This window comes from Rousettus aegyptiacus, unplaced genomic scaffold (genome assembly GCF_014176215.1).
Source record: "Rousettus aegyptiacus isolate mRouAeg1 unplaced genomic scaffold, mRouAeg1.p scaffold_m13_p_10, whole genome shotgun sequence".
NCBI classification, from domain to species: domain Eukaryota; kingdom Metazoa; phylum Chordata; class Mammalia; order Chiroptera; family Pteropodidae; genus Rousettus; species Rousettus aegyptiacus.
The window spans coordinates 87,729,361-87,754,494 of NW_023416285.1; the positions used below are offsets into that span (position 1 = coordinate 87,729,361).

The 25,134-nt window shown below is 38.5% G+C and overlaps 1 protein-coding gene across 1 annotated transcript in view; it reads right to left on the bottom strand.

Moving 5' to 3' along the window:
* MALRD1 (MAM and LDL receptor class A domain containing 1) overlaps positions 1 to 25,134 on the bottom strand; it is a 481,557-nt gene that overhangs the window by 11,255 nt on the left and 445,168 nt on the right. Inside the window, 2 exon segments of the mRNA XM_036226667.1 lie at positions 17,709 to 17,804; positions 17,895 to 17,978. Of these exon segments, the coding sequence (XP_036082560.1) occupies positions 17,709 to 17,804; positions 17,895 to 17,978 (180 nt within the window).

Sequence of the window (25,134 nt, forward strand, 5' to 3'; positions counted from 1 at the left end):
GTTAGTCACCAAGATGAAAATTTATAGTGCGTAATTAGAGTTGGTACATTAAATCTGTTATAAGAATCTGTAGGTAGAATAAATTGCATGACATGATGAGGCACTATAAGAAAAAATAAATTGAGTCTCTTAAATCAACTTTCTCTCATTGACTGTATACACCTGCAAAATACTATATTATTGTACTACTGCTAAAGAAAAAACAAAGGAAATCGTGAGGAGTAGTAAATGGAAATATTCATCTATATAATGGTCTCTCCTTCCGGTGAGAGGATGACTATATATAAACACACACACACACACACACACACACACACACACACACACCAAATAATATGGGGGAAAACAAAAGGAAAGAAAGAAAAGAAGCAAGAGGCAAGCCCATTTGCAAAAGCAGGAATAAATTAGGGGAGAGTGTCCATGAGCTCAAGTTTTCATTTCCAAGCCCTTAAGGAACAAGCTGAACCAAAGGCTTGGGTGAAAAAGTTCAGAAAGAACTGGGTTTGCAAACATAACCAGAAATGCCACAAAAGGGAGAGGAAAGGATTAATCATCTGGGGTCACAAAACCAAACAACTGGGACACCAAATTTTGCTAAACTCATTCACATGATACAGCAGCTGCTGTATTTTTCTCCTACTCTTTTCAGGCAGGAAATAAATATCCCTGACCACAAAACCTGTCACTGTTTAATGCGATCTTGCTGTGGCAGAGCGCTTAAATGGGAACACATCCAGAAATATGGACGCAATTAGTATAATAAAGCTGACCCGGGTTCCTGCAGCTTAACCTGAAGGAGACCCCATGCTGCCAATGGGAACGGGGTCCTCCCTCGGCTTCTCCTTTTCTGACTGCAGTGTTAGCACATTCACCACCGCCTAACATGAACCAGATGCAGGGCGGGAGAGTCCCTTGGAAGTACAGTTGATAGCACACACGGAAATTTTTTCTAGACCTAGTAAAATTACTGGGAGTCGGTCTTAAGGAAATAATTAGAGAGGAAGACAAAGATTTATACAGAAAGAGCCTCATCACAAATTATTGGTAGTAATGAAAAATTAGATACAAGCTCGATGTCTAATAATAGGAGGATGGTCAAATGGTTATACATGAACTTGAGAGAGCCCTTTTGAGTAATGCTTTTGTAGTATCAGCGCAGCATTTCTCAAAGTGTGGCCTGTGTACCCCTGGATGTCCTCAGACAGTGCCAGGGACTGTACAAATCAAGACTGTTTTCATAATGATAAGACCCAGGGGTAAACGAGTCATTCAAAGTGCAAACTAGATCAATTAACGTTATTGTACCACACTTTTTCTCTGTGTCGATATCTGTATCAATGGGGCGAACGCAATGGGGAGTAACATTGCCGGTCCCTTAGCAGGAATCAAGATAGTGCTCCTGAATTGCACACTGTATTTTTCACCACCATGTTCTCGCAGTAATTTTTTTAAAAAATCACTTAACTCAAGGAAGCAGCAAAAGTTATTAGTCATATTAAATCTCAACTTTTCCAGGCAAGTCTTTTGAATATTCTGGGAAGTATGGAGAAAACACTTTGGTGCCATCCTGAAGCGCATGTTGTCTAGTAGAAAAGCACTGAGAGATTGAGTTGCATGCTAAACTAGCCATTTTTTTTTTTTTCATGTAACAACATTTTTATTTGAAAGAATGACTGACAGACAAACTCTGGTTATTCAGACTAGGGAATCTGGCAGACATTTTCTTAACAATGAATGGAGCGAATCTGTTTAACATCAAATAAAACATCTGACAATATCTCTTGCCAATGATAAAATCTGAAATTTCCAACAAAAATTAGAATTACAAAAAAGCTAACATTGTTCACCATGAGCATAAGAGCTTCCCAAAACTTTGAAGACTTGCCTGATGAGATTTTTTTCTTATATTGCATAATAAAATGTTTCAACATTTGACAAGCTGCATAACTTACCAAACCAACATTTTCTAAATGAAAAAATGCATGATGTTAGAAAATCATACATGGGTAAATGGTCCATTCAAAGTACAAAATAGACCAGTGAATTTTTAATGTAACCACACGCAAATTTTATTGATACAGTTTCAGACTCCATATTACAATTATACTTTAGGAAAACTACCACCATGTCAACTTTTAGCATCATAAAAATATCCATGATTACATGAAAATATACCTCGCTTTTCAAAGTGTATACCTATGTGAGGTTAAATTTTCTTTATTATATGTTAGTCAAAACAATATAGCAAAGGTGTTAATGCAAAAGTAGATATGTGTATCTATTGTTAGCTCTCACTAAAATTTCATTTTAACTTGAGTATCTCTGTTTTACTAAGCACTAGGGCTTCAAATATCGGTAGGTACTCATTTTCCTGGGTAACATATACTTTTCTTTAATGACTTTTTGCTAGCTACCTCTTCTGAAAATACTTATTTTTCTTTTCTTTTTCCCTATGAATGTGATACTAAATTCTATAGTGGGGAAAGGTCATTGTTATAAAATATTATACATATATTTATGTAATGTATTTACATATATATTTTCATAACTATTATGTTTGTTAACATGTAGTATATTTTTTAAAATAAATCAATAAACATCATTTTAAATATTTCTTAGTTTTAATTTTTAATATGATAAAATTTGATCGTTATAACTACATTTAAAAAAAAAGCTCTTTGGGGTTCTTAATAATTTTTAAAGGTATAAAGGTATCTTGAGCAGAAAATGTAAGAATGATTAGAGTAGGAAAATGAGAAAAAATTTCATAGACAACAATTCAGATTTCAGGATGAAAACAACGTACATGTGTGTATGTCTGTGCACAATGACAAAAGTTCAGAAAAATATACATCAAAACAGTAACAGTATGCACGTCTGGGTGGCGACATTAAATATAATTTTAAATTTTCTTCTGGCACTTTGTCGTATATTCCCAAATCTAGTCATTGGGTTGTTGTGGGTCATTTGCCTAAAAGAGAAGAAGATCCACTTCCTTTGGGATCTTTACTTTTTCCATCTTTCCTGACTCCTCACTTTTAATATTTCTTCTCAAAATCTACTTGCGAGTCCTGCTGCATGACTTACAGTTTTGAGAAGGGTCGTGGTTTTCTGTAACTCCGGCTTTTGCTCTCAAATGCCCTCAACGGCCAGAACCTTTGCCAGCTCTGGAGCCAGATCAGCCACTTATCTTATCTGTACTCCACTGTGCTTTGTGCATTTTACTATCAGGACGTATAGTACTTGCGTTAATTCGAATGAAGCATTTTTCCATGTAAATTGCTCTGTATGAAAACTCACTCTCATTTCCTTATTGAATTCTCGTAGACACATAATCTCTTTGGTTGAAAACTGATTGCAGTATTGAAGTTAATTATCAGTCTTTGTGATTTCCCGTAGCAATCACCTAGCAACCTGCTTCTTTGTCTTTTTGACAATTTGAAGTTGACAGTCTTATGTAAGAATCTGTCTAGAAAAATGGCCTTAGTTGCTTCTTATTTATTGACGTTCATGTTTCTCCCGCTTGAACGTTAACTTCCTATGGACAGAGCTAAAGTCTTTATTTTACAATTTCTTCAGGAAACATTACTGGAGTCCCAAGTATGTGCTGGGTACGCTGTTACAGAGTCGCTCAGAGTATGACTTATTTATGGTTTGGTCTGATGCTGTTTATTGTTCCACAATGAGATAAATGCAAAAATTGAGAACCAGTGTTTAGAAACTTTTGTGGCATTTTGACAGAGTACATTTATGTCTGTTGATGCTAAGAGCAAGAGATTTGGACTAATGTTTTCTGTCTTTTAGTCTCATTTTCTCAATAATTCTTACAAAAGCATTGGTATGTGACAGATCGAAAATGACAAACCGAAAGAGAGCCAGTTCTTCACCACAAATAGCTGAATGGCTTTCTTCTACCAAAATTGGGTGCCCACATACGCGTACATACTCATTTGCTTGGCTGACTTCTTCCTTTGCTTCAATCAATTTTTGCTAGCTACCTCTTATGAAAATATTCTTTTCTCTTTCTTTCTCCTTATGACTGTGATACTTCAAAGCGCCACTATTGGGGCCAAGTACTACATACCTTCCTCTGATCAGAATCGAATGTGTTTCATGTAAATTGCTCTATATGAAAACTCGCTCTAATTTCCTTATTGAATTCTCTTAGATACATAATCTGGTTGATTGAAACTGATTGCAATGTTGAAGTTAATTATCAGTCTTCGTGATTTAACTTGGCAATCACCTAGCAACTTGTGTCTCTAGATGATTTAAAGTTGCCAATGCTATATGAGAATCTGTCTAGAAAAATGGATTTCTTTTATTACAACTCACATATATTCACAAATTCCTTTAAATAGACCCCGGTTTGGATTTAATACATTTAGTTAAAGCTCCTTGGGCTATGTGAATAAGTTCAGTTTAAAATATTAACAAAATTAAAAGAGCAATAAAGTTGTCTTTTCTTGTAGTTATTTTAAAACAACCTATTTTTAAAATGTAAAGAGAAAATATAAGCACAGAAGCACACGATTAGCTTTCTATGTGGATTTATTAAAAATAATCTTTCCCTGTCGATTCCCAGTACATTTCCCTGTTTTCTTACCTCACCTATGAGTTATTCACACTAACCACGTCGTTCTGTCAAAGCTTGTGCCTTTACGCAGGCGCTTCTGTCTTCGGGATGTTCTTCCTCTTTCTCTTCTGGCGGATTTCAACCCATGACTTCAGACTTGAGCGATGCAGTCCACATGCACCAAACCCTTCTTCAACGTGGCCACCGTGTTAGTCTCACCTCCAAAGTAAATCCGGTCTCTTCTTGATCCGTTTCTCTGGTACTTTGAAGGGAGCAACTGAATGTGCTTATTATATGCTTATTGAAGAACTGATGTTATTTGCTTTTCTATGTATCTTTTCCACCAGGGCATAAAGCATTATTTATTTTTATATTCCCAGCCTCTAGCACATTGGCTACCACATGATAGGTACTTAATAAATGTTTGCCGAAAAAGACATGACTGGATCACAAAGAGTTTCTGATTTATGTGTTTCTTTTTACAAAGATAAAAACAAGCTGTTCATTTAAGCTCTGTTGTTAATCTGCCCTTTGATTCTTTAGTGAGCTAGAAATTCCAACATAGTAAACATATTGTTGGAGTTGTAGGACTGTCCCTAAGGATGCTTTTAAAGAGAAATTGGGTGGAATATGATTCAAAAGCAGAAAGGAGTCTCTCAGGAGGACAGCAAAGCAGTTACTGAAGAAAATTATGAGGCTGGTCCCATCCCTCCCCCTTCTAAATTCTCTACGAGCTAGTAACATTGATAAGCAACAACAATTAGAATTTCGATTCTCCATTCAAAGTTGCTGAATGTATTTGCTGCATGCCATGCTAGAGCTGTATGATTTACTAATAATACACATCTCACTTATCTTTACTGCCTTCTGGTCCTTCCTCATGTAAACAGGTTACCTCTTTCAAATAGCAACTCTCATTTTTCTGCAACACTTTCATCTATTCTGATGGCTTGGATACAAGGAAACCAATGTAACATAGAAATACATCATGGACTGAACTGCTGTCTTTTTTGCAATGTAAGCTAATGGGGACCTGAGAAAAAGATGCTGAAATAACCCTTGCATCCTGCCCTGGGGACTATCTCTGCCAAACAGTCACCTGTATCAAGATGGAGACATGACTATCATCAGATAAAATAATTAGAACATAGGCTGTTTATACAGTAAAGTACTTTTAAAATTTTTTACACAGATTTCATTTCTTAGATTATTTAGAATCTGTGTCCACTGGCAATAGATTAGAAACAACACACATATACGCACCAAATGAAGCTGGCATTATTTAAGGCTTGTATCATTGACACAATGCATGTAAACTGATTTTTGTTTAGCCAAATAATATCTTACTTAAATAATCAGGGAGTTAGTTATTTTAAAAAACTGCCAGATATTTAGTAAAAATAGCAAATCATTTTGAAGTTCATATAAAATTCTACTTTTGTTCTACTAATAAATGGAACAAAATGAATATTCCTTTCTTGAAAAGAGTTCACCTGAACACTAATTTGGAAATGACTTATCTAAGAAAATAGAATGAGAGTAATAATATCCTTATAAGCAAAACTGGTAATAAGATTAGGTTGAAAGATGCCAGGCAAATGTTTTCAGAAACTTCAGGGAAAAATCTGCCATCTATATGGGCATCTAAATTAAATGGTCTAGTATGAGGGCAATACTGGGGAAAGTGGACAGAGTTACTTTTTTCACTAAATTCAACTTCCTGCCTCCCTGAAATGCCCAGGTTTTCTGATGCTTGGTTTCTTCCATAGATTTTTGAATGCTTCTGCTGGTAGATTCTGGTACTCAATTGTCCTTCATTAATATTCTAGGACTTAAGCTTCCAACTATGGACTGATTTTACAGCTCATCGTGGACCCCAAGAATGAGTCTGCCAAGGGTCACACATGCAGCATCATGTGGTGTTCCTCGATATGCTTTCAGTTTCCAAGGGATAAAGTTCAGTCAGGCTAATGGAAATTCTTCAAGAATACCTAACAATGATATCCTCACTTTTACGGTCATCTGCGAGGATTCTAGTGTGAACAAATTTTGGAGGAGTAAGGCCACGTAAAAGACTAGTTTGGGATATAAATTGTTCATTTGAGTTCCAACATCCTATTTTAGATAAGTGGAAAAGTTTAATTTAATGAATATTTACTGAGATGAATTCCTAACTGCTATTTGTTGAACTTGGGGATATAAATATAAATAAGACAAGGATCCTGCCATCGAGAGGCTCAAAATCTGTTGTGGGAGGCTTCCAGCCAAAAGTCAGTGTAATGAGTGAAAAGCAAGCTGAGAACAAAGTGTTGTGGAAACTCAGGGGCGGGCATGGTTACTATGGTTACTTTTGCCCAAGGTGACCTGGGAAGATTTGCAGAGGACACTACTTTGGTGGTTAACCTTGGTAAAAGTCTTCCCTTTTTATGTTTAACTTTTATGGTGAAGGAAGAAGTAAATCCAACATTTCTGGAAATCTGTTCTACCTTCCTGTGACCAATAGGTTCTTCTTTGCCACTCTATTCTGGAAAGATGGCAGTGGGCATCACTCATTCTCTGTCTCAGCGTAATCAGCCCAAAGATCTTGAACTCCAGGATCTCGATGTATTACTGCAGATACAGGTCGCAGCCATCTGATTTTTCATCTGCCCTACACGTTATTTATGAGATGCACCTCATGGGTTGGGCAAGATGCAAGATGAAGAGACAATGCTGTCTTTGCTTTCCAGAGATTTGTCAGTGAGTAGAATTATAACTGAGTCCCAGACATTGCTGTTTTTTGACCATCGGTTAGTTGTGTGTTCAAGACCACCATGCAGATAGATTTGCCAAGTGTCCAGCCTACTACTGAGTTATAAGTTAGGGACTTTTTCATTTTTTAAAAATAAGTGTTAACTGTCTCAGGGAATTATAATGCAAAGATAAGGGTAGGATACTACTCAGATTAAAGGTACCGGTACCCTAATAGCTGAAAGGCTTCATGTAGTTACATTAAACCAGGGAATACTCAGGGCCCAATGAGCCAAGCTCAATATTCTACCTGAGTCATGCAATTTTGGAGCTGGGAGACAACTTAAATAATTTAATTATCGAAACATTCATTGGTTATAAGAAAGAGTAATTCATTGGTTGTAACAAACATTTTAATTTTATATTTATATTTTATATTAAAGGTATAATAAGAATATATAAATGGCACATTAAACTCATGCTTTCATGATTTTTTTATGAGGCTAAGAAAAAAAGTCTATTTAAAGATAAACAAATAAAAATCATAGTAAACGTAATACATAGTGAAGCCCTAAATTGTGGGGGTGGCCTATAAATGATAGAAATTTGGGAAAATTGATTGAATTAAAATTCCTCATTTTATACATGAGAAAATGTATAATACAAAAATAGTTTTCTTCCCTATTGTCCAAACCCTGGGTTTTTGGGTCTCTGTTAGTGGCGTTATCAATCATGCAGTCACCTGGGAATAATGCCCTCGAATCAACTCTGTCACTTTGTTTCTCTCTCACCTCTTATCAGGTTCAAGTTCAATCACCACTGCTCAAGTTCAAGTTCTCACCTTCTCTCATCTAAACCTCTTGAACAGACTTACGTCTTCTAGACCGTCCAATCTCTTTCTTAATCTTTTCTAATCTATTCTCATGCTCTGCATTCTGTTTTTTTAAAGATATGATTTTGTTATTCTTCTGCTTAAAATATTTTCCTGGCTTGTATCAGTTTAGGCACTAGCATGAAAGAGTTGATATACTCAAGTTGGAAAAAATCTGAGAAGTGTTTGGTGAAGTGACAATTTGCAAAACTATGGCCATATGTAGAGAAACAAGATGAGATGCCACAGTAGCGGGGCCCATGACATCAGGCCTGTTATAACCCTCGACAGGGAGGAGGAAAGGGAGGGGTGTAGGAGAACATAGTTGTCCATGCACAGGGGCTCCTGACGGACCTATCGTTTCTGGCCGCCAGCTGGACCTCCATTGCAGGAGAAAGCCAGGGTTCTGAATACCCAGCATTCTCTTCTTCCTCCCTCAAGGTGCCCCTCTTTGGCCAAATATAACAGATGACAAGGGAGCTCATGAATGCAATCCATAAGGGTTAAGTCTCCAGATCTACCTTTGACACTTTTCCGCCCTGTTCAGTGGAAAAGTGTGGAGAGCGGATCTGCTGGACAGACAGAAGGAAGCCAGCACTTAGCCCTATTCCTTTTCTTAATGTACTGACATCGCTTTAGTAGGCATCAAAATCCTTTAACCACCTCTCTGCAACATACTTTAATAAGGGTGATTTATTGCTTCTCCTCCCATATTCTACAGCTATGTGAGCCATTTTTGAAAGCACAAGTTCCTACATTTTCTTTTATTTTCTTAATCCTCTTTCCTCATCTCTGCCTGGTTTCTTCATCCTTCAAGTCGGAGTACAAATGCCACCTTCCCTTTGCTGCCCACTTAATTAATCCACCCACATTGCTTGCTCCCTAGAATATGTCACCTCCGTCTGACAGAACAAGACTTGTTCTGTGCACTATTCACTCTACTCGAAATAGACGGAGCTGCAACTTCATGACATCCCTGGTCACAGGGCAGGGAGCGAGGCCCTTCTGAGAGGAGCAGAAGTACCTACCATCCAGGAACAAACGCTATTTCTCGCTTGAGTCCTCCCTCATGGGCCTTTCCTACCATTTCAGGACAAACACACACACACACACACACACACACACACACACACACACACACACCCACACGGTGATTAAGTGGACAGTATCAGGTAGCAGGCTGCATAGGCTTCTCTTTAAAATACTGAGGAAGGAGGAGGAGAAGGTGGAGGAATCGCCACATGTGGTCCCATCCCATTTCTAAGGGGAAGATTTTGAATTCCTCTTTTCGATTTCCCTTTTCTAGCTCAAAGTGAACATTTAGCAGAGCATGGCCACTACACGCACAAGGAGCTGAGATTGGGGAGTTAGGTCGTGGATCTGGGCAGACACTCATGTGCAGAGAAGAAAGGCTGGCCGGCATCGTGGTCGTTGCCGCTGATAGAAATCCAGTTTGCTAAGACTAAGTATTCATTTCTGGGTCCAGGGCAGGCTCCCTGGTGACACTCTAGCTGCAAAAGCAGCTGAATGCCTTGAGGCATAGTGAAAGCAAGATTTTGAGTTTTGCTAACAATAAATATTCATTGCCAGGCTCAGGTTAGGCCTCGCTAGGGATCTCAAAACTGAAAGAGCAGCTAACCTTCTGCCCACAAAGCCCCCCATTATCATACAAGGTGTTGGTGTTGGGAAAAGGTCTGGTAAAGAGATTCTCATAGGTATTTTATTTGGAGGTCAGGGCCACTCATTCATAAATCTCAAACAAGAACCATCTGTATCTCCGGTGGGGTCCAGCTTGTGGTATCCTAATCGCCTCTCTTTCTTATCAGAAATAAAAACAACAATTATTCTCTTGATCATTCTTTCCTGCCATTTCACCCCCAAAGTATTTTGGTTTATATTTCTTCCATTACACACATCATGGTCAAACATACATTATAACGGAGCATGAGTCAGAGAGCAAGGATATCGTCTTATATACCCTTGAGGCCTCTCATGGTTAGCACATAGGAAATCCTCATAAATGCTTGTGGAGTTGAATCATGAGGCATTCCCAAGATGGCATTCAGGTCTTATAATTTCCTATTTAGCAATCTATCTACTGTTACACACACTTACTTACAATTCTATGAAATTATTTAGAAAACTTCCAGATCTAAACTACCCCCCACCTATATCCTTACATAGATATATCTTATTTCTCAGCATAACTAAACGAAGTGTTTATTTTAAACTTGTGTTAGTTAATTAATTAAATGAATACAATCTTTCAAAAGCGAGTGCCATTATACAGGGTAATGAATATATCTTTTTCTTTTTTTAATGCCTACAGCGCCTGGTCTTCCTAGATGATCTCCCATCCAAGTACTACTAACCAGGCCCAACCCTGCTTAGCTTCCAAGATCAGATGAGATAGGATTCGTTCAGGGTGGCTGATCATAGAGTGAGCACGTCTTTATTTGACAATTTTTTCCCAGGAAAGTTGATATTATCTAAAATAGGAAAGCAGCAGGTATAATGGAGCTGCAGGTAAGGGAAGAATAAATAGTCCACTACTACTTTTATCATTTAATCTTGATTCCTAAGTACATAAAACCTGTCGTCTATCACTACAATGACTGTAGAAGGCTGCCATTTTTGCTGCTTCCTCTAAAGTACATGGCAGAATAAATATCTGGTGGCATTTGGACCATGAAGACAGGTATAGTACACACATATCAGAGACTTTTCACAGTCGCCCCTTTCTTGGCCCATCCCCACCACCACGGTGCCTTGATGTGGGGTACCTGCAGCCATGTTTATACTATTGACCCTGCCCCATATCTCATCCATATTTGATTCGACTAGAAATAGGATCTTGTTCCAAGTGGGCTAATCAGGTCTTCTTTTGGAATAGGGGACAAAAGGACAAATATTAGTCTCTCCATATGCCTGGAGTCATATAGTAACTAGCATCCATATTCTAAGTGACACCATTTTTTTTTATGGAGATAGTGAATAAAGGAAACATGTTTTCGGAGAAGATCTCTAAGTGGAGAAGCAAAAAGAAGCAGAGGTGAGAGGCAGATGAAGAATTCTTCTGAGTCCAGGCCTTCCTGAGGTCCTACCTTACTCATTCCTACCCTTGATCTCTGGGACACATATGCATTTTTATGTGGAATTCTTTATTTTGATTAAGCCAGCTTGAATTGCTTTCTTTGTCTGCAATCAAAATGTCCTCACTAATACAGTAGGTGGCAAGCAGCTAACAGAAGGTCATGGAACACACAATAAAGTCCAGGAAACCAGATCTCTAAAAACAGCATTAAGTGGCTCACTGCTGTGCTTAGCATATAGTGCTCCAGTCTATGTTTTTAAAAAATTTAATAAAAAAAAAATTGTTTCTTTCGAGTACTGAAGGGCCTCTTATGCTACAGATTCTTTTTACAAAATTTAATGAAAATCTTCAGGTTAAGGTTTATTTAGAGAGTGCGATGAATTTCCTGCTTAGATTAATTCCTGTGCATCTCAAAGTTTAGTATTATTTTCAAGGTGACTCACTGTTGTCTCGCTTACCATCTCGAGGCCGAACATTCTAGCTTGCTTTATGGCTTAAATAATTTCATGCAAAAAGACTTTTTAAAAATTTCGATGTGCACTGTTTATTTAAATGTGATCAGGAGATATAAGCAATGTTTTTGGTGATGCTCTGAAGTACCGATGATATTTAATAAAGTATAGTCTTCGACAGTCACATATTGGGTACCAATTATGCATACAATGCTAGACAGTGGGGACATAAAGGTGAAGACCGATTAATATGGAAATAGTTAAGTAATAACACCACTTAATAGTCCTGTAACTGTCTTCTTGAGCACAACATTCTGACAGTTCACTCACTATCCTGAAAAGATGCCAGGAAATTTTTGCCTGACATCAAAAATATATGGGGTTGGATACCTCTGCCAGGCAGAGGGTGCAGAAGGCCATGCGCTTTGGGGGCACTGTGAGACTTTCTCTAAGGGTCAGTATGGAAAGGTGAGAATGGTGTAAAATTAAACTTGGTACAGTGGTCTTTGAACATTGTCGCTTGAGTTCTCTCTAACATGATTTTGAAAACCTATGGATCTCCTTTTACATTTTAAAGTTAACATGCATGTTGCAAAATATATAATTTCTAAAATATTTTACACCGAGCTTCTTCAATGGTGGAATTTATCTGCCACGTAACCTAAATGGCAAAGCCAATGCTGCCCTCTCTGCAATGAGCCAAATCAAACTAAATTTTCAGGAAAAGTCTGACTTCATGATTCAACTCAAATATATACATGTTAAAAGGTGACCCAGGACAATCATCTCAATTCATTGTCATTTTAAAATCTAACTGGGAAAGAAGGGGAGGAAGGGAAGAGGGGAGCAGTGGGAAGAAGGTGGGGGATGGGGGAGAAAGGAAAGAGAGAGAGAGAAGAAACTCAGCAAGATTTACCTCCTGCTTCCCTTTCAATATCGCTTATCTCAAATTCATTTTTTTAACTATGTGAGCCTCTTTTTTGGGGTGCCGCATTCTCAGATTACCTCTCTTATTTGTCTCCCCAGGGGATACTCCTCTGCCCCCCTCCCACAGGTAACTTATTTTGGTAAGAATCAGGATGGGTATGAGGTAAAGAGAAGGATACTCATGCAAGAATCAATGAGAAAGGTGAAGCAGGGGAGCGAATGAGCCTTTCTCAATCCAGAAGAGAATATATGAAATTTGAGCATCTGCAAAGTGCCTCCTGGACACCATTTGTGCCTCATACTGAGAAGTCTCCGAGGCCTCAGGGCAGGCAGACTTCCGTCGGTAGACCCCCGGCAGAGCGGGCGGTGTTAGTCCTGGTTTGCATCTGCCTTGTGCCCGGCTGAGGCCAGTCTGTTCCTCTGAGGCAGTTCCTGTCTCTTCGATCCCACTAGTGGCCTCCTGGACCAGGGATGCAACAAGTGACTTGGGAGATCACCGACAAGACTGGGGATACGGTCTCGAGTGGCATTGTTTGGGTACTCATGGGGAATGAAACCTTTTCTTTTGAGATTCTGAAAATCAGAGGAGAAAGTACAAGGGAGAGGGCAGAGGACAGAGAGGGGAACCTCAAGGGGTCAGAGACAGAGATACTGGCTCCGACTTCCAGCCTTGGGCCTCATGCACCTCTAGCAGGGGTGGGTACTAAGATCTGGGCAACTGACTGATGGAGATATTTTAAGAAGGTAGTTTACAAACATGAAAGTGCGTGTGTGTGTGTGCGCGCGCGCGCAATCATTTCTGTCTACCATATTCCACCAACAATCCTTCCTTCAATATCAAGTTCACATATCTTGGGCAAATTTCCTAACTAAACTATCATTTTTTTTTCATGATTAAAATTTAGTTTTTAATGATTAAAACGTAGTCCAATCTGCTGCAAAGCTGCCACATAACATCAGGGTCTAATCTCTATTCGTTTCCTGTCTTTTCCCCGTTTCAGACTGGAGGTCTGACCATGGCTGCAGCTTGGAGTAAGGAAGAGAGTGAAAGTCATGATCTGGCTGTGAAACACCCCCGCCCTGCCATTTCTCAAGGCTCTGCGCTTTGTTGGGGACAGAGAGAAGAGGGGGACATGGGAAGCTGGAATTTTCTTAGTAACTAGTCAGCTGTCATCGTTAGGGAGGCACGTCCCATAGCACAACGAGTCTGTCCAGTTCTCACTTGTCTCTTGTCATGGCTCCACAGTGATGGTATGTGGATTGCGTGTGTGTGCCTTGGGAAGCCCCTTCTGTTGTCACTGAATACCGGTTAAAGGAAGAGCAGGGGCGTCAACCTCTAGCTCAGCCCCTCCCCGCGTGCCCTTTTCGGGAGGGGCGTCACCTCACCTACACTGGCAGCTGCCCACACAGCCCTCCGACTCCATCTCATCTCTGCTCTGTGCGCTTCTTCTAGTTGACTCAAGAAGGAAACCGGAGGTTCTCCTCCACACCTTTGGAGGGTTGTGCGTAGCTGGGAGGCAGCATAATTCCCACCCGCCTCCTGTTCTCTGATTGTGGTCAGGTATATTAGGACACAGCTCTTTCAAACCCAGCTGGTACAGAATGCTCCCAGAGCCACCCACTCTCAACACAGTGAACCAAAAACTGTCTTCATGTCTGTTTGCAAAGGGTACGTGTGTCAAATACTCTTAAGATTTTTTTTTTTTTCTCTCTCCATTCTACCCTGATGCAGCACAGGAATCAAATTTTGCACCTTTTCTTCCCAGGCATTACCAGTCTTAACTATCTATTTTCTTTGGTCCCAACTGCCATTTGGCGGTGGGCCGTGCTGCTGGTGGTGGTAGCTTCCTCTCTCCTTCCCTGGGGAGGAGGTAAAATCTTCTCACTATAAACGCCACATGGCTGCAAAGACAACGACTTCCAAGGTCCCTTTTCTTTTCTTTCCAGTCCGTTCCTTATGTAGACTGGAGAAATGAAAGGCTGGGTGATGACGGTGTAGATGGCTCTGCTCCCGTTAACGAGCCTCAGCGGGTTGTTTCCGACCCTGATTACTGGTAATCTTTGGCAGTTGTTTAAAATATGTGGTACTGGAAGCCTCTTACTTGTGACACGCAGTCAATTTCACTCAATTTCTTATTAATCTTGTGCATCAGGGTTTTTCTAGTCTGTTAAGAGTTTTGGTTTGTTTGGGCAAGATAATAAAAATGGATACATCTAAGCTTTCCATCTCAAATAATGACATTCAGCTTTATTCCTGGGACCTCACAGGATATGGAAATGATGGGCACCGAGAGCTTATATGGTAAAGTTGATGCATCTAGAAAAATTCTATAGAGAAGCCTAGCAAATAATTGAAAGCATGGTGTGGATCTGGAGCATGGAACAGAATTTCAGGAAGAGAGAGGGATGATTTGAAGCCGTTAACGTATAGATGGCATTTGAAACCTTGGAAATGAATGACAGCTCTCGTGGGGAGACTGCATAGAATGGCGCGGGAAGCAGATAAAAAGGCAAACTCTGGGGACCATCGATGAGTGATAGCAAGAAGGAGAGAAGACTAAAAAATTTTTTTAAAAAGGTAGAGAGACAGAGAAAATATTAAGAGGAGATGAACAAAGAAACGGAATGAGAAAATTGAAATATATGGAGTTTGGCAAAGAAAGAAGGTGAGGAGTGAAGAAAAATGGGAAGTATGATATCGAAGAAGACTAGAAATGAAGGAAAGGGGAGGTGGCTTTGTCAGGTTGTGGCATAGTGCCACCGACATTTCCCTGAGGGGTCTCTCCACAGCCCTGATGTCCAACATGAATCTGGAGGAAGTGTGAACTTTACGGTTCCTTCTGATACTCCGGCTGGTTATGTTAAAATGACAATTTATTCACATATTGTGATGATTCGTTTTATGTGTCGACTTGCCTAGGTTATGATGCTCTGTCCTTTGATTAAACACAAGCCTAAATGTTGCCGTGAAGGTGTTTTTAGGTGTGATTAATATTTACAACCAGCCAACTATAAGTAAAACAGATCACCTTAGTAATGTTGGTGAACCTCAGTCAGTCATTTGAAGGCTTTAACAGCAAAGATGGAGGTTTCCCAAAGAGGAAGAAACTCTGCCTCAAGGCCGTAACGCAGAAACCCTGCGTGTGTTTCCAGCCAGGCAGCGTGCTGGGGGGACCGCGGACTCACGCTTGTGCCATCAGCTTTTACTTGAATTTGCAACTGGCTGGCTTGCCCAATGGTTTCAAGCTTCCAAGCCCTGCCTGCGCGAGCCGGTTCCTTAAAACAAATCGCTTTCTAGCGCAATATATTATATAATATTATTAATTTTATTATCAACATAATTAAAATGATTAATATTATCATTTCGTGTGATTAAGATATCTTAATATACTATATTAAAATATCTTATTCTTTACATATAGAGATATGTTAATCTTAAGATATCTTAATACACTACATTGTGTTTTAACATAATACGTTGCTATATTTACATAATAAATAATATAATAATATGTCATGTTATTTTATATAATGTATTAAGATATTTAAAGATATGTATATATACACACATACACAAAGAAACAATCGGATATCTATATATCTATGTATCTATCATCTATCTGTCTATCTATCAATCAATCAATCATCTCTCTATTTACCTACCCATTATTTCCATTTTTCTGGAGAACCCTGACTAATGCGTGTGTGCATTCTAGAACAGAACCAGTGTTTCACTAGTAGCTCTGTGTTTTTCCCACTAGATTACAAACTCCCTTAAGTCCAGACGGCTTCTCATTCATGTTGACACCCACATTGTCTGGCATCTCTTGGGCATATGCAAGAAATAAGTAAAGCATGAAAAGATCAGTAAGATCTTCCGAAGAGTAATGGATCAAACATTTCATGTCTCTTTTCTTCCTAATGAACACCGTAGTTTTAGAATAACTTTGCCTTAATTGATATGTTTTGGATAAGCTTGTTGTCTGCTAATTAATAAGGCTGCAGACTCGAGATCTGAGAAGAGTTCATCAGGAGGAGGCACATACGAATCAACATCAAAGAAGATGCAGTCATCCTGTGCTCTGTGACGCTTCAGTATTGTTGCAGATATAAATCTGACCACACACTCAGCATGCAAAACATGATGCATTTCTTCAATTTCTTAAAATTGTGTTAAATTCTGGGCCTTTATCTTGTTCAGTTCATGGAAAAGTCCATCAATTTCATTACTGGGGTGACCTGTATCCCATACAGCTGATGGGAAGATGGGTACCGGGTAGGAAGTGCACAGCATCCGGACTGGTACTGTACATTGTGAGGTCTTCTAGGTCAGCGGTCCCCAACCTACCGGTGCTCCTATGAGAATCTAATGCCTGATGATCTGAGGCGGAGCTGAGGCGGTGATGCTAGTGCTGGGGAGCGGCTGCAGATACACATGAAACTTCACTCGCTCCCTCCCCGCCCCCCGCCCGCCACTCACCTCCTGCCATGCAGCCCAGTTTCTCTCAGACCTCAGACCGTACTGGTCCATGGCCAGGGTGTTGGGGATACCTGTTCTAGGTTATGCTCGAGCTCAGCCTACAGAGACAGCCTGTCTTTGGCCTCTGTTCTGTGCATTGCTTATGACATGGGGGTGTTGGCCTGGAACGCTGGTGCCTAGACGTCAGTCTCCATGGACAGGTAAAGAGAGTATCTCATTTGCAGCTCTGCTACCTTCCCTGGGCACCACCTGTCATGTCTTTTTAATTTGTAAACAATGCCATGTTCTCTTGTTGTCATCAAAAAGGCTCCTAACATAATCTAAAAAGTCAATTTAAGGCTTTCTACTAAAAAAAAAATAATAATAAAAAGTGATTATTGTTACATAGCTACTGCTTTCTGCCCAGAGAAAGAAATCCATACAGTATGGAAACACTAAAATTACCTGCATGTAAAAACAGGATGGAAGGAAAATACAGCAAATGAAACGTTTCAGAAAGTTGTTTTGCCACAATGTACTTTAGTCAGCAATCAAAGGCTTCGCTTATTAAAAAAAAATAATAAAAAGGCTTCATTTACCTTACTGGCATCTTTCTGCTCACAAGAAAACACAGGACCGCGACGGTAATATGAGTCAGCAGGAAAGCTAATCCAGTACTCAGGAGAGTCCAACGTCTAGAATTTCAAACCAATGAAAAAGATAAACATGCAGTGCCAAATATGAGAGACTCAAAAACCAAGTGTTTTGTTTAGTCACAATGTCACCTACCATTCTGAGTGTACGTGAAATCTGCAGAAAGAGAATTAACTTTGATGTGACATCAATTTCCTTTCCATCCTTGTTCACATCTGGAAATGCGATAAAATAGGGCAGAAAAGAAAAAAAGAAGCGAAAACATATTTTAGCAGTATTGTCATGCAACGAAATGATGAATGTCAATAAGCAATGAGATGCCAGGAATGTGGGTAATGTTGATAAGAAACCAAAAATGTTCAACTGAAGAAAAACAAAATTAAATTTTATTTTTGTATTGTTATGTAAGATATTTTTTTTTTTCAATATTTATTCCCTTTTTGACTTTATAAGGTGGGAACTTGGTTTTCTCGGTCTGCTTTTATGTTTCCCCAAACTGGCTTGCTTTTTCCCAGTGTCTGTTTTACTTTACTTATCATTTATCTCAAACCCAAGAGCTAGGGCATTTTTCAACAGTGAACAGATTTAAGTTCTTTCCGATACTGATAGAGAACATTCGAATTATAGATTAACAGAAATATAAACCAGAGAGCATATTTATTTCTCATTACAAAATGGATGATGTTTCAGGTTCGTAGATTTGGGATCGGGTTAATGATTGCATTAGACGTATTAGGAATACCCCTAGAGTTTCATTACCTTTGCCTTTCTTAGGGATGCACATGATGAATCCTGTAACAATGAGATCATTGCCTTTGCTGTGGATGGTCTTCGGATAGCTCAGAAATGGAGACTTGCCTGTGTATCAAAGGGAGATGAGGTTTATTTCTAAGTGGTAAGTGTATCAGATACTTCTGATAGAATGTGTTTGCATAGGGGTGTGAAAGCCTGTGTATACCTTCTTGTTTACCAGAAATAATAGGATACAAATTAAGAAAGGGTTAGTCGGATTTCTTGCCAAGTTCATGGTACATGCTACAAAATAGGATTAAAAACTAGCTTTTGAATGTGCACGCTTAAAAGCTGTGTGTTAGAAGCAATGCTTCTTCAGCACCCATTTGTTACACTTTCTCTCAATTGCTTTTGAACTTGAAAATCGGAATGCTCAACAGCAATTCCTTCACGAAAACCACTGCTTTTATTAAATATAAAAAGCTGAGGGGTTCAAGGAGGTTTATGAGAATGCCTTCATTCCTTAGTAAGTATTCTTTACAAGGTAGAAATTTAAGACAATTTGATTGTTTTGATGTCCCTGAAATTAATATTTAAATTAATTTGAATTGCTGTAGATTGCAGTATTTGTTCGTTTTTTGTTTTTTGTTTTTTTTTTAATTCTCACAAACTTTAGGATATATTCCTTGCCAGTCCTCATTTGACAGCATGATTCTCCATGTCAGTCTTTCTCACGTGCACATTCTGGTGTGGCCTAGACATAGGGGATACTTTTTCGTTCTGAGTTAACTGGGATACTTTAGAATTCTGGCATCAGAAATATAGTTATCTTCACTTTAGACAAATTGTAAGTATTCAAATATGCCTATTAAGAAAAATTTCAGTGGACAGTATCTTGGAATACCAGTTTTAAAAAATGGAGAAAAGCCAAACTACATGGATAAACAGTATCAACACCATCTAGTACCCATTTTCAGTCTAGCTTCTATTTATCTGTGTAGTTGTATTTATCTGTTTTGTATAGAGATACACATATGTACATATACATGTGTAAAAATCTATCTCTATATATGTATCTCCCAGTGATGAAAAATAGAGTAGTAAGTGACCTTTTCTTTGGACAGTTCTTTACTAAAAAAGATTTTTCAACTATACTGAAAAAATTTTGATGTTAATTTTACAGAAATAGGTATAGATACTATGGATAAAAGGAAAAATTATGACAGGCAATTTGTTTTTAGACTGATAGAGTTTACTTGCAAAAATAACAAGATACAACCTTCTTCCCAATAGGTACATAAATACATATCACTGAATTTTTATGTACTTATTTATTCTACCAAAGAACATTAAATAAATAATGGTGATATAATCTTATCGACATGAGAAAAGTAATAGAAAGGAATGTACCTTATTTAAGTGACAAAATTAGTTTCGAAATATGCTAAAATTCTGGCCAAGGAAATTTTGAATTTAAGAAGTACGAATAAAATTTTGAGTTAGATATTTATACTACAAAATCCTTTGAAAAAGTTCATTATTTTAGAGGTAAATGAGTATATTATCCCCAAAAGTTTCCACTTAAATATATTTTGTGCCTTAGTCTGCCATCTTGAAACCAATTGTTTTCTATACATATTTTCGAGATGACTTATTGTTTGTGAATTTTAATAGATATCAATTTTGAAATAGGAATAGAAATTACTGAAATTTAAAAATTACCCAGTAAAATCTATGATTCAAAAAACTGTAGTCAAGGAACAACTCGTTCCTTGAATTGAAAATTGCAATCTCTACACCAAACTGAATCCTGAACTATCACTTCCTTCTCATTCGATGTTTATCATATTGAAATAACACACACTTAAAGGAATAAGTGAAATTATGCACAAATACATGTTAAAACACAACTCTTCATTTGCACATGCAATTTCGCCCTCCCGATGTAACTAATATAAACAGCCAATATGTCTCCTTCTACCCCTTTCACCTTCTCATAGAACACACACACACACACACACACACACACACACACGCATGCACACGTAAAGATGGATTGCATGTCTGTTTTCTGTAATAGAAGCATCTACATCTCTCTGTAACTAACTGGCTTTTACTTTCGACAATGAATCATGGACATCCTTAAGCTCAGCTATCTATATAAACAACCCATACAGATATTTAATTTTCAGAAATTAACATTTTTTTTAGTTTAATTTTTTTGTTGTTGCTTTCTTCCTTCTCCTTCATCCCTATGCATCAAGGAGAAACATTTGCTCAGTTACAGAAAGAGCAAGTAAGAATATTTATTTAACATACATTTTCATCTCTGTCATACTAAATCTCCTCTACAGATAATTCAGTGGTCAAAGTAATTGTGGCAATCTGAGCTCTACACTCCATTAAAATCGGGAGAACAGATGAGATGTTGAGAAGAATTCAGTGTGCTTTTGGGTAGGCAGAGAGCAACCAGAGAGAACCGGTCCTCGCGGGCACCCTAGGCAGAGCTATGAGGAGCTGGGTGGTTGGGTGTTGGAGCGGGGTGGGTATGGGTGGGGAGACTGCATAATTGTCTGATGCTAAAAATAAGGCGCCTAAAAGAATGGGACAATGAGATTCAGCATATCTGCTTGACAATTAATTAAGGAGTAGAATAGCCCTTTCTAAATAGTCTCTAGCTATTTTATGACTGAACAAAGCTGAATACAACTGTGATTTTACTTCTTGTATAATCTAAAAGGATATAGACCATAAACGTTATGTAATTCTTATGTTAAGTCTAAGATACCTTAATCCAAATTGGAATGCTTATTTGTTTTGTTTTAATGTCAAGAAGGGAGAAAATAAATGTTAGATGTGATGTAATTATTTGGAGGTTTTATATTTTTATAGTGAGTCACTAGAATCAGTTTAACCAATAAAATTAACTGTTACGGTTGACAGAAGGGAAAAAAAATCACCTTTTTCCCCCCAGAAAGTACCCATAACCAAAATGCATATAAGAAAAATCTGATTTATTTTGAACTAAGAGGGGCTGTGTCTTTTGTCACTTATTTCATATACCTAGTGAGTATAAACATTTTTGTAACTAGGGAAGTTCAAACGATTACCCAATCATAGAGTGTGTTGTGACTGCCTCCCCTGAATTCATCTAACGACCCACACTCCTTCCCTTCCCTACTCCGAAGTGTAAGCGTTTCTATGGGTTGGTTGGGATTAAGCCCAAACCTGACCTTTGGGGTTATCTCATTCTCCCTGGTGTAGCGTTTTTGTCTCAAGACTCTATCGATCACCACATGGGTTGATTATTCCTAATCACTAGGGGTTGGTTCACAGGTCACTGGCTTGTCCAGTTAGAATGTTGTCATCACGAGGTACATTGTGATGGCTACTTGGTGGTAAGAAATTCTTCTTTCTAATCCGGATATGAAAAAGGGAACATGGAGCCCTGTGAGCTCAGGCAGCCCTTTTGCTACTACTTTGTTACAAAAGCCAGGCTGAGGATAAAATAAACCAATAGGGAGACAGCCTATGAAATTGAGAAAAGGAGGAACAACCTTAATAGCATTGCAAACTTCTCCATCAGCTGACGTCCCAAGTCTGCTCTGCATTCAGACGCTTTAGTTACGCGAGTTAATAAATTCTGCCATCGTCTGAGCCATTTGAGTTGGGCTTCCCATTACCAGAACACGAGCATATCTTTAGCTTTTCTACTCTTCTGTTTTGATCCCTGAATTCTCCTCATTAAATCAATGATCCCTTATTCATAAAATGTTTATTGAATGTCTGCTGTGTATAAGGTAACTCTACTAGATATATAAAGGATGGACAAGACATCTTTGAAAATTTGTATAAAAATAACTGAGATACAAAGTAGAAAATGAAATATATGAAATATAAGAAAAGTAAAGAAAAGTGCTAAAGGAGAAGATAAAAGAATTGCTTCAGGAATCTTTATTTTTTCAGATCCAGAAAGTGAAAAAAATGTAATCTCAACTATACATTTATAGAATGGGTGATACATTAAATTATATTTATTCCAAAGAATAAAGTCTTTACATATGTGTGTATTATATAACAATGTTTCAGAAAAATTGGTCATCCAAGAATATAGGAATCATCTATAACTGATGGGATCTTGAGAAATATGTTCAAATATAAGTTGCTATTGGGATCCTAAGTTAACCTCTAGATTTCCCAATTCTTTATTACACTATATTTTTTCAGCCATACTTACACTAAGACTGTAGTTTTTAAGGACGTAGAAAAAAATCCCTATAGAAGCAGAATGCATTCTGAATATATTTCAGATTAGATTTATAATTTTGCATTATAGCAGTAGACTTGTTTTTCTTTTTATTAGGCATTTTTACAGCAACATGTTATGACTATTAAATTTTTGTGGACCATTTTTGTTTACAGGAGCCAGCATCATTCTACACTTACATTCCATGCTTCAGAAAACTGCAATATATAAAGTCCAAAAGGAATTACAATTGAATATCTGCTATGTGTTCAACAGTATTCTAAATGCTGTAATCTAATATTTTGAATACAATAATGTTACAGAATAGGAATTATTTCCCCATTTACAGTTAAAGGCACAGAGCGGATGAGTAGCAAGTCACCCAGGGGTCCATCCTGAATGAAATTTTTAACTATTTCTCTCTGTCCCTTCAGGCGATGTTCTGTTCAGTACAGGGCTTTGCTTCCCACAGTTTTCCCAAAGGTGGAACGTAGCTGTTTATAATGGTAGTTAACTTTACAATTTTCGGCTGTTAGGAGAGTAGCACTAGAAGACATTTCTGGCCTTAATGATCTGAAAATGTCCATTCATCACATTCAGCTTTATCTTGAGTGCGGACGGGGCAGCTGTGGTTGGTGCTGGGAAAAGACTAAGTCACAGAGTGAGCTGCCCAGGTTTGAGGCTAAACTTTCCCACTTTCTAGTGATGTGGTTCTGGGAGAATCAAATGACTTCAGTTTGCTATTATAAACAGTAACAATTACATCTCACCTCACCGAAGGTGTACGAGAATTAAGTAATGCACAGGAAAGTATGCTGCAGATTGTCAGGTGTCATCCGCGCCAAGCTCACACCCAGCCTTTTGCTTTCTGCTGTAAAATCATGGTCATGCCTATTCTCTGCTGACCTTACGCCCTAAACGACCAGCCCTCCAGGGAGCTGGCATCCAAGCATCGGTTAAGACTTACGAAGCAGCAAAACGCCATTGCCACAGCTTCTGTTTCTATGGCTTATTCATTATGCCATTTGAAAAATGCTTTTGCCTATGAGTATGTCTGAAGGTTCTTGATCCAGCTACACAGGTAGGGGAAGAAAAAGCAGGCGCTGAAGACGCTGTGTCTTCAATGACCATTCCTCAACACGACACCGTCCGAGGTTTCTACCCATCAGAAGTATGTACCCCAAGGCAGGAGAGAGTGGTGCTGTCCAAACTTAGCATGACAGCATCAGCTCAGACCAAGTGTTTTCAGGGCCACGTGCTGAGCCTGTGCCAGCAGAAGGGGTGTGGGACAACTGAGCTAAGCCCTTACCAAGCCATCCTTATTGTCATGGGTGAATTCATTTAACGGAAAATGAGAAAACGCAAGAAGCCACTAAGTAATCTCTGAGCCACAAAGCCCCCAAATTCCACACTGAGCACCAGTGATTAATTTGTTTGGACTAATTTCTTCCTTGACTAATTAGCTCCAACAAAGTTTATAAAATTGAGAAGTATTAGGGAGAGTCCATCTGAAAGAGAAAGATAAATGTCCCACTCTATCCATGCATAAGGGCCTGTTTTCTTAACACAAACAGAAGAAAGGCAGAAATAAAATATAATTAAACACTCTCAGCCCAAGCCTGCATTCTAACAGGTCTTCTGCTATTAGGAGATTATATAACCCAGGGATTCTGAATAACTTATCTCTGGGTGGGCTGGGCAACACCTATTCATTACTCACACCTGGAACAAAAGCTCCTCCCATCCTTCTTGTCATTTGCATGTAGGCCCTAGCACGCGTCTCGCTGCCAGGAAAAACGAGGGAAGAGCCACACATTTTCCAAGCATGTGTTCATGGACCGCTTCGGTGGGAACTGGCAGAGGGTTCACTCTGTTTTTTTAACTACTTGAATTTCAACCAGAGCCAAAGCAATAAAAGAACAAATTAAGTGTTAATGCAGAGGAATGGTTATTTCATAAAAATGTTGCCATTTGCATATTCAGATTTAGGAGAGATTATAAATGTAAATTTGATGACCTGATCCACTACGTTTTTCTGACTCAGGATAACGGGGAGAACAGATTTGATTGCATTTTTACTCATAATTATGATATTAAAAGAAATCTTAATTCTATTTTGAAATCTGACATTTCTAGCACCAGAAAGAGATTCTATGTAAAAAAAAAAAAAAAAAAAAGACGTATAGGTTAAAAACAATTTCCACATTCCCGCATCCATTCCTCCACTTCATCATTGCAACCACCAACGTTCCATCGATTTACCTCCAAATCATACATGTGGCCTCCTGCCCCATCCTGCTCGGCCACATGGCCAAAGACCCTCGTCTCTCTAATGCTGTTACCGGCTCCTAACTGGATTTTCTGCCTCCTGACTGAAGTCACATAGTCAACTT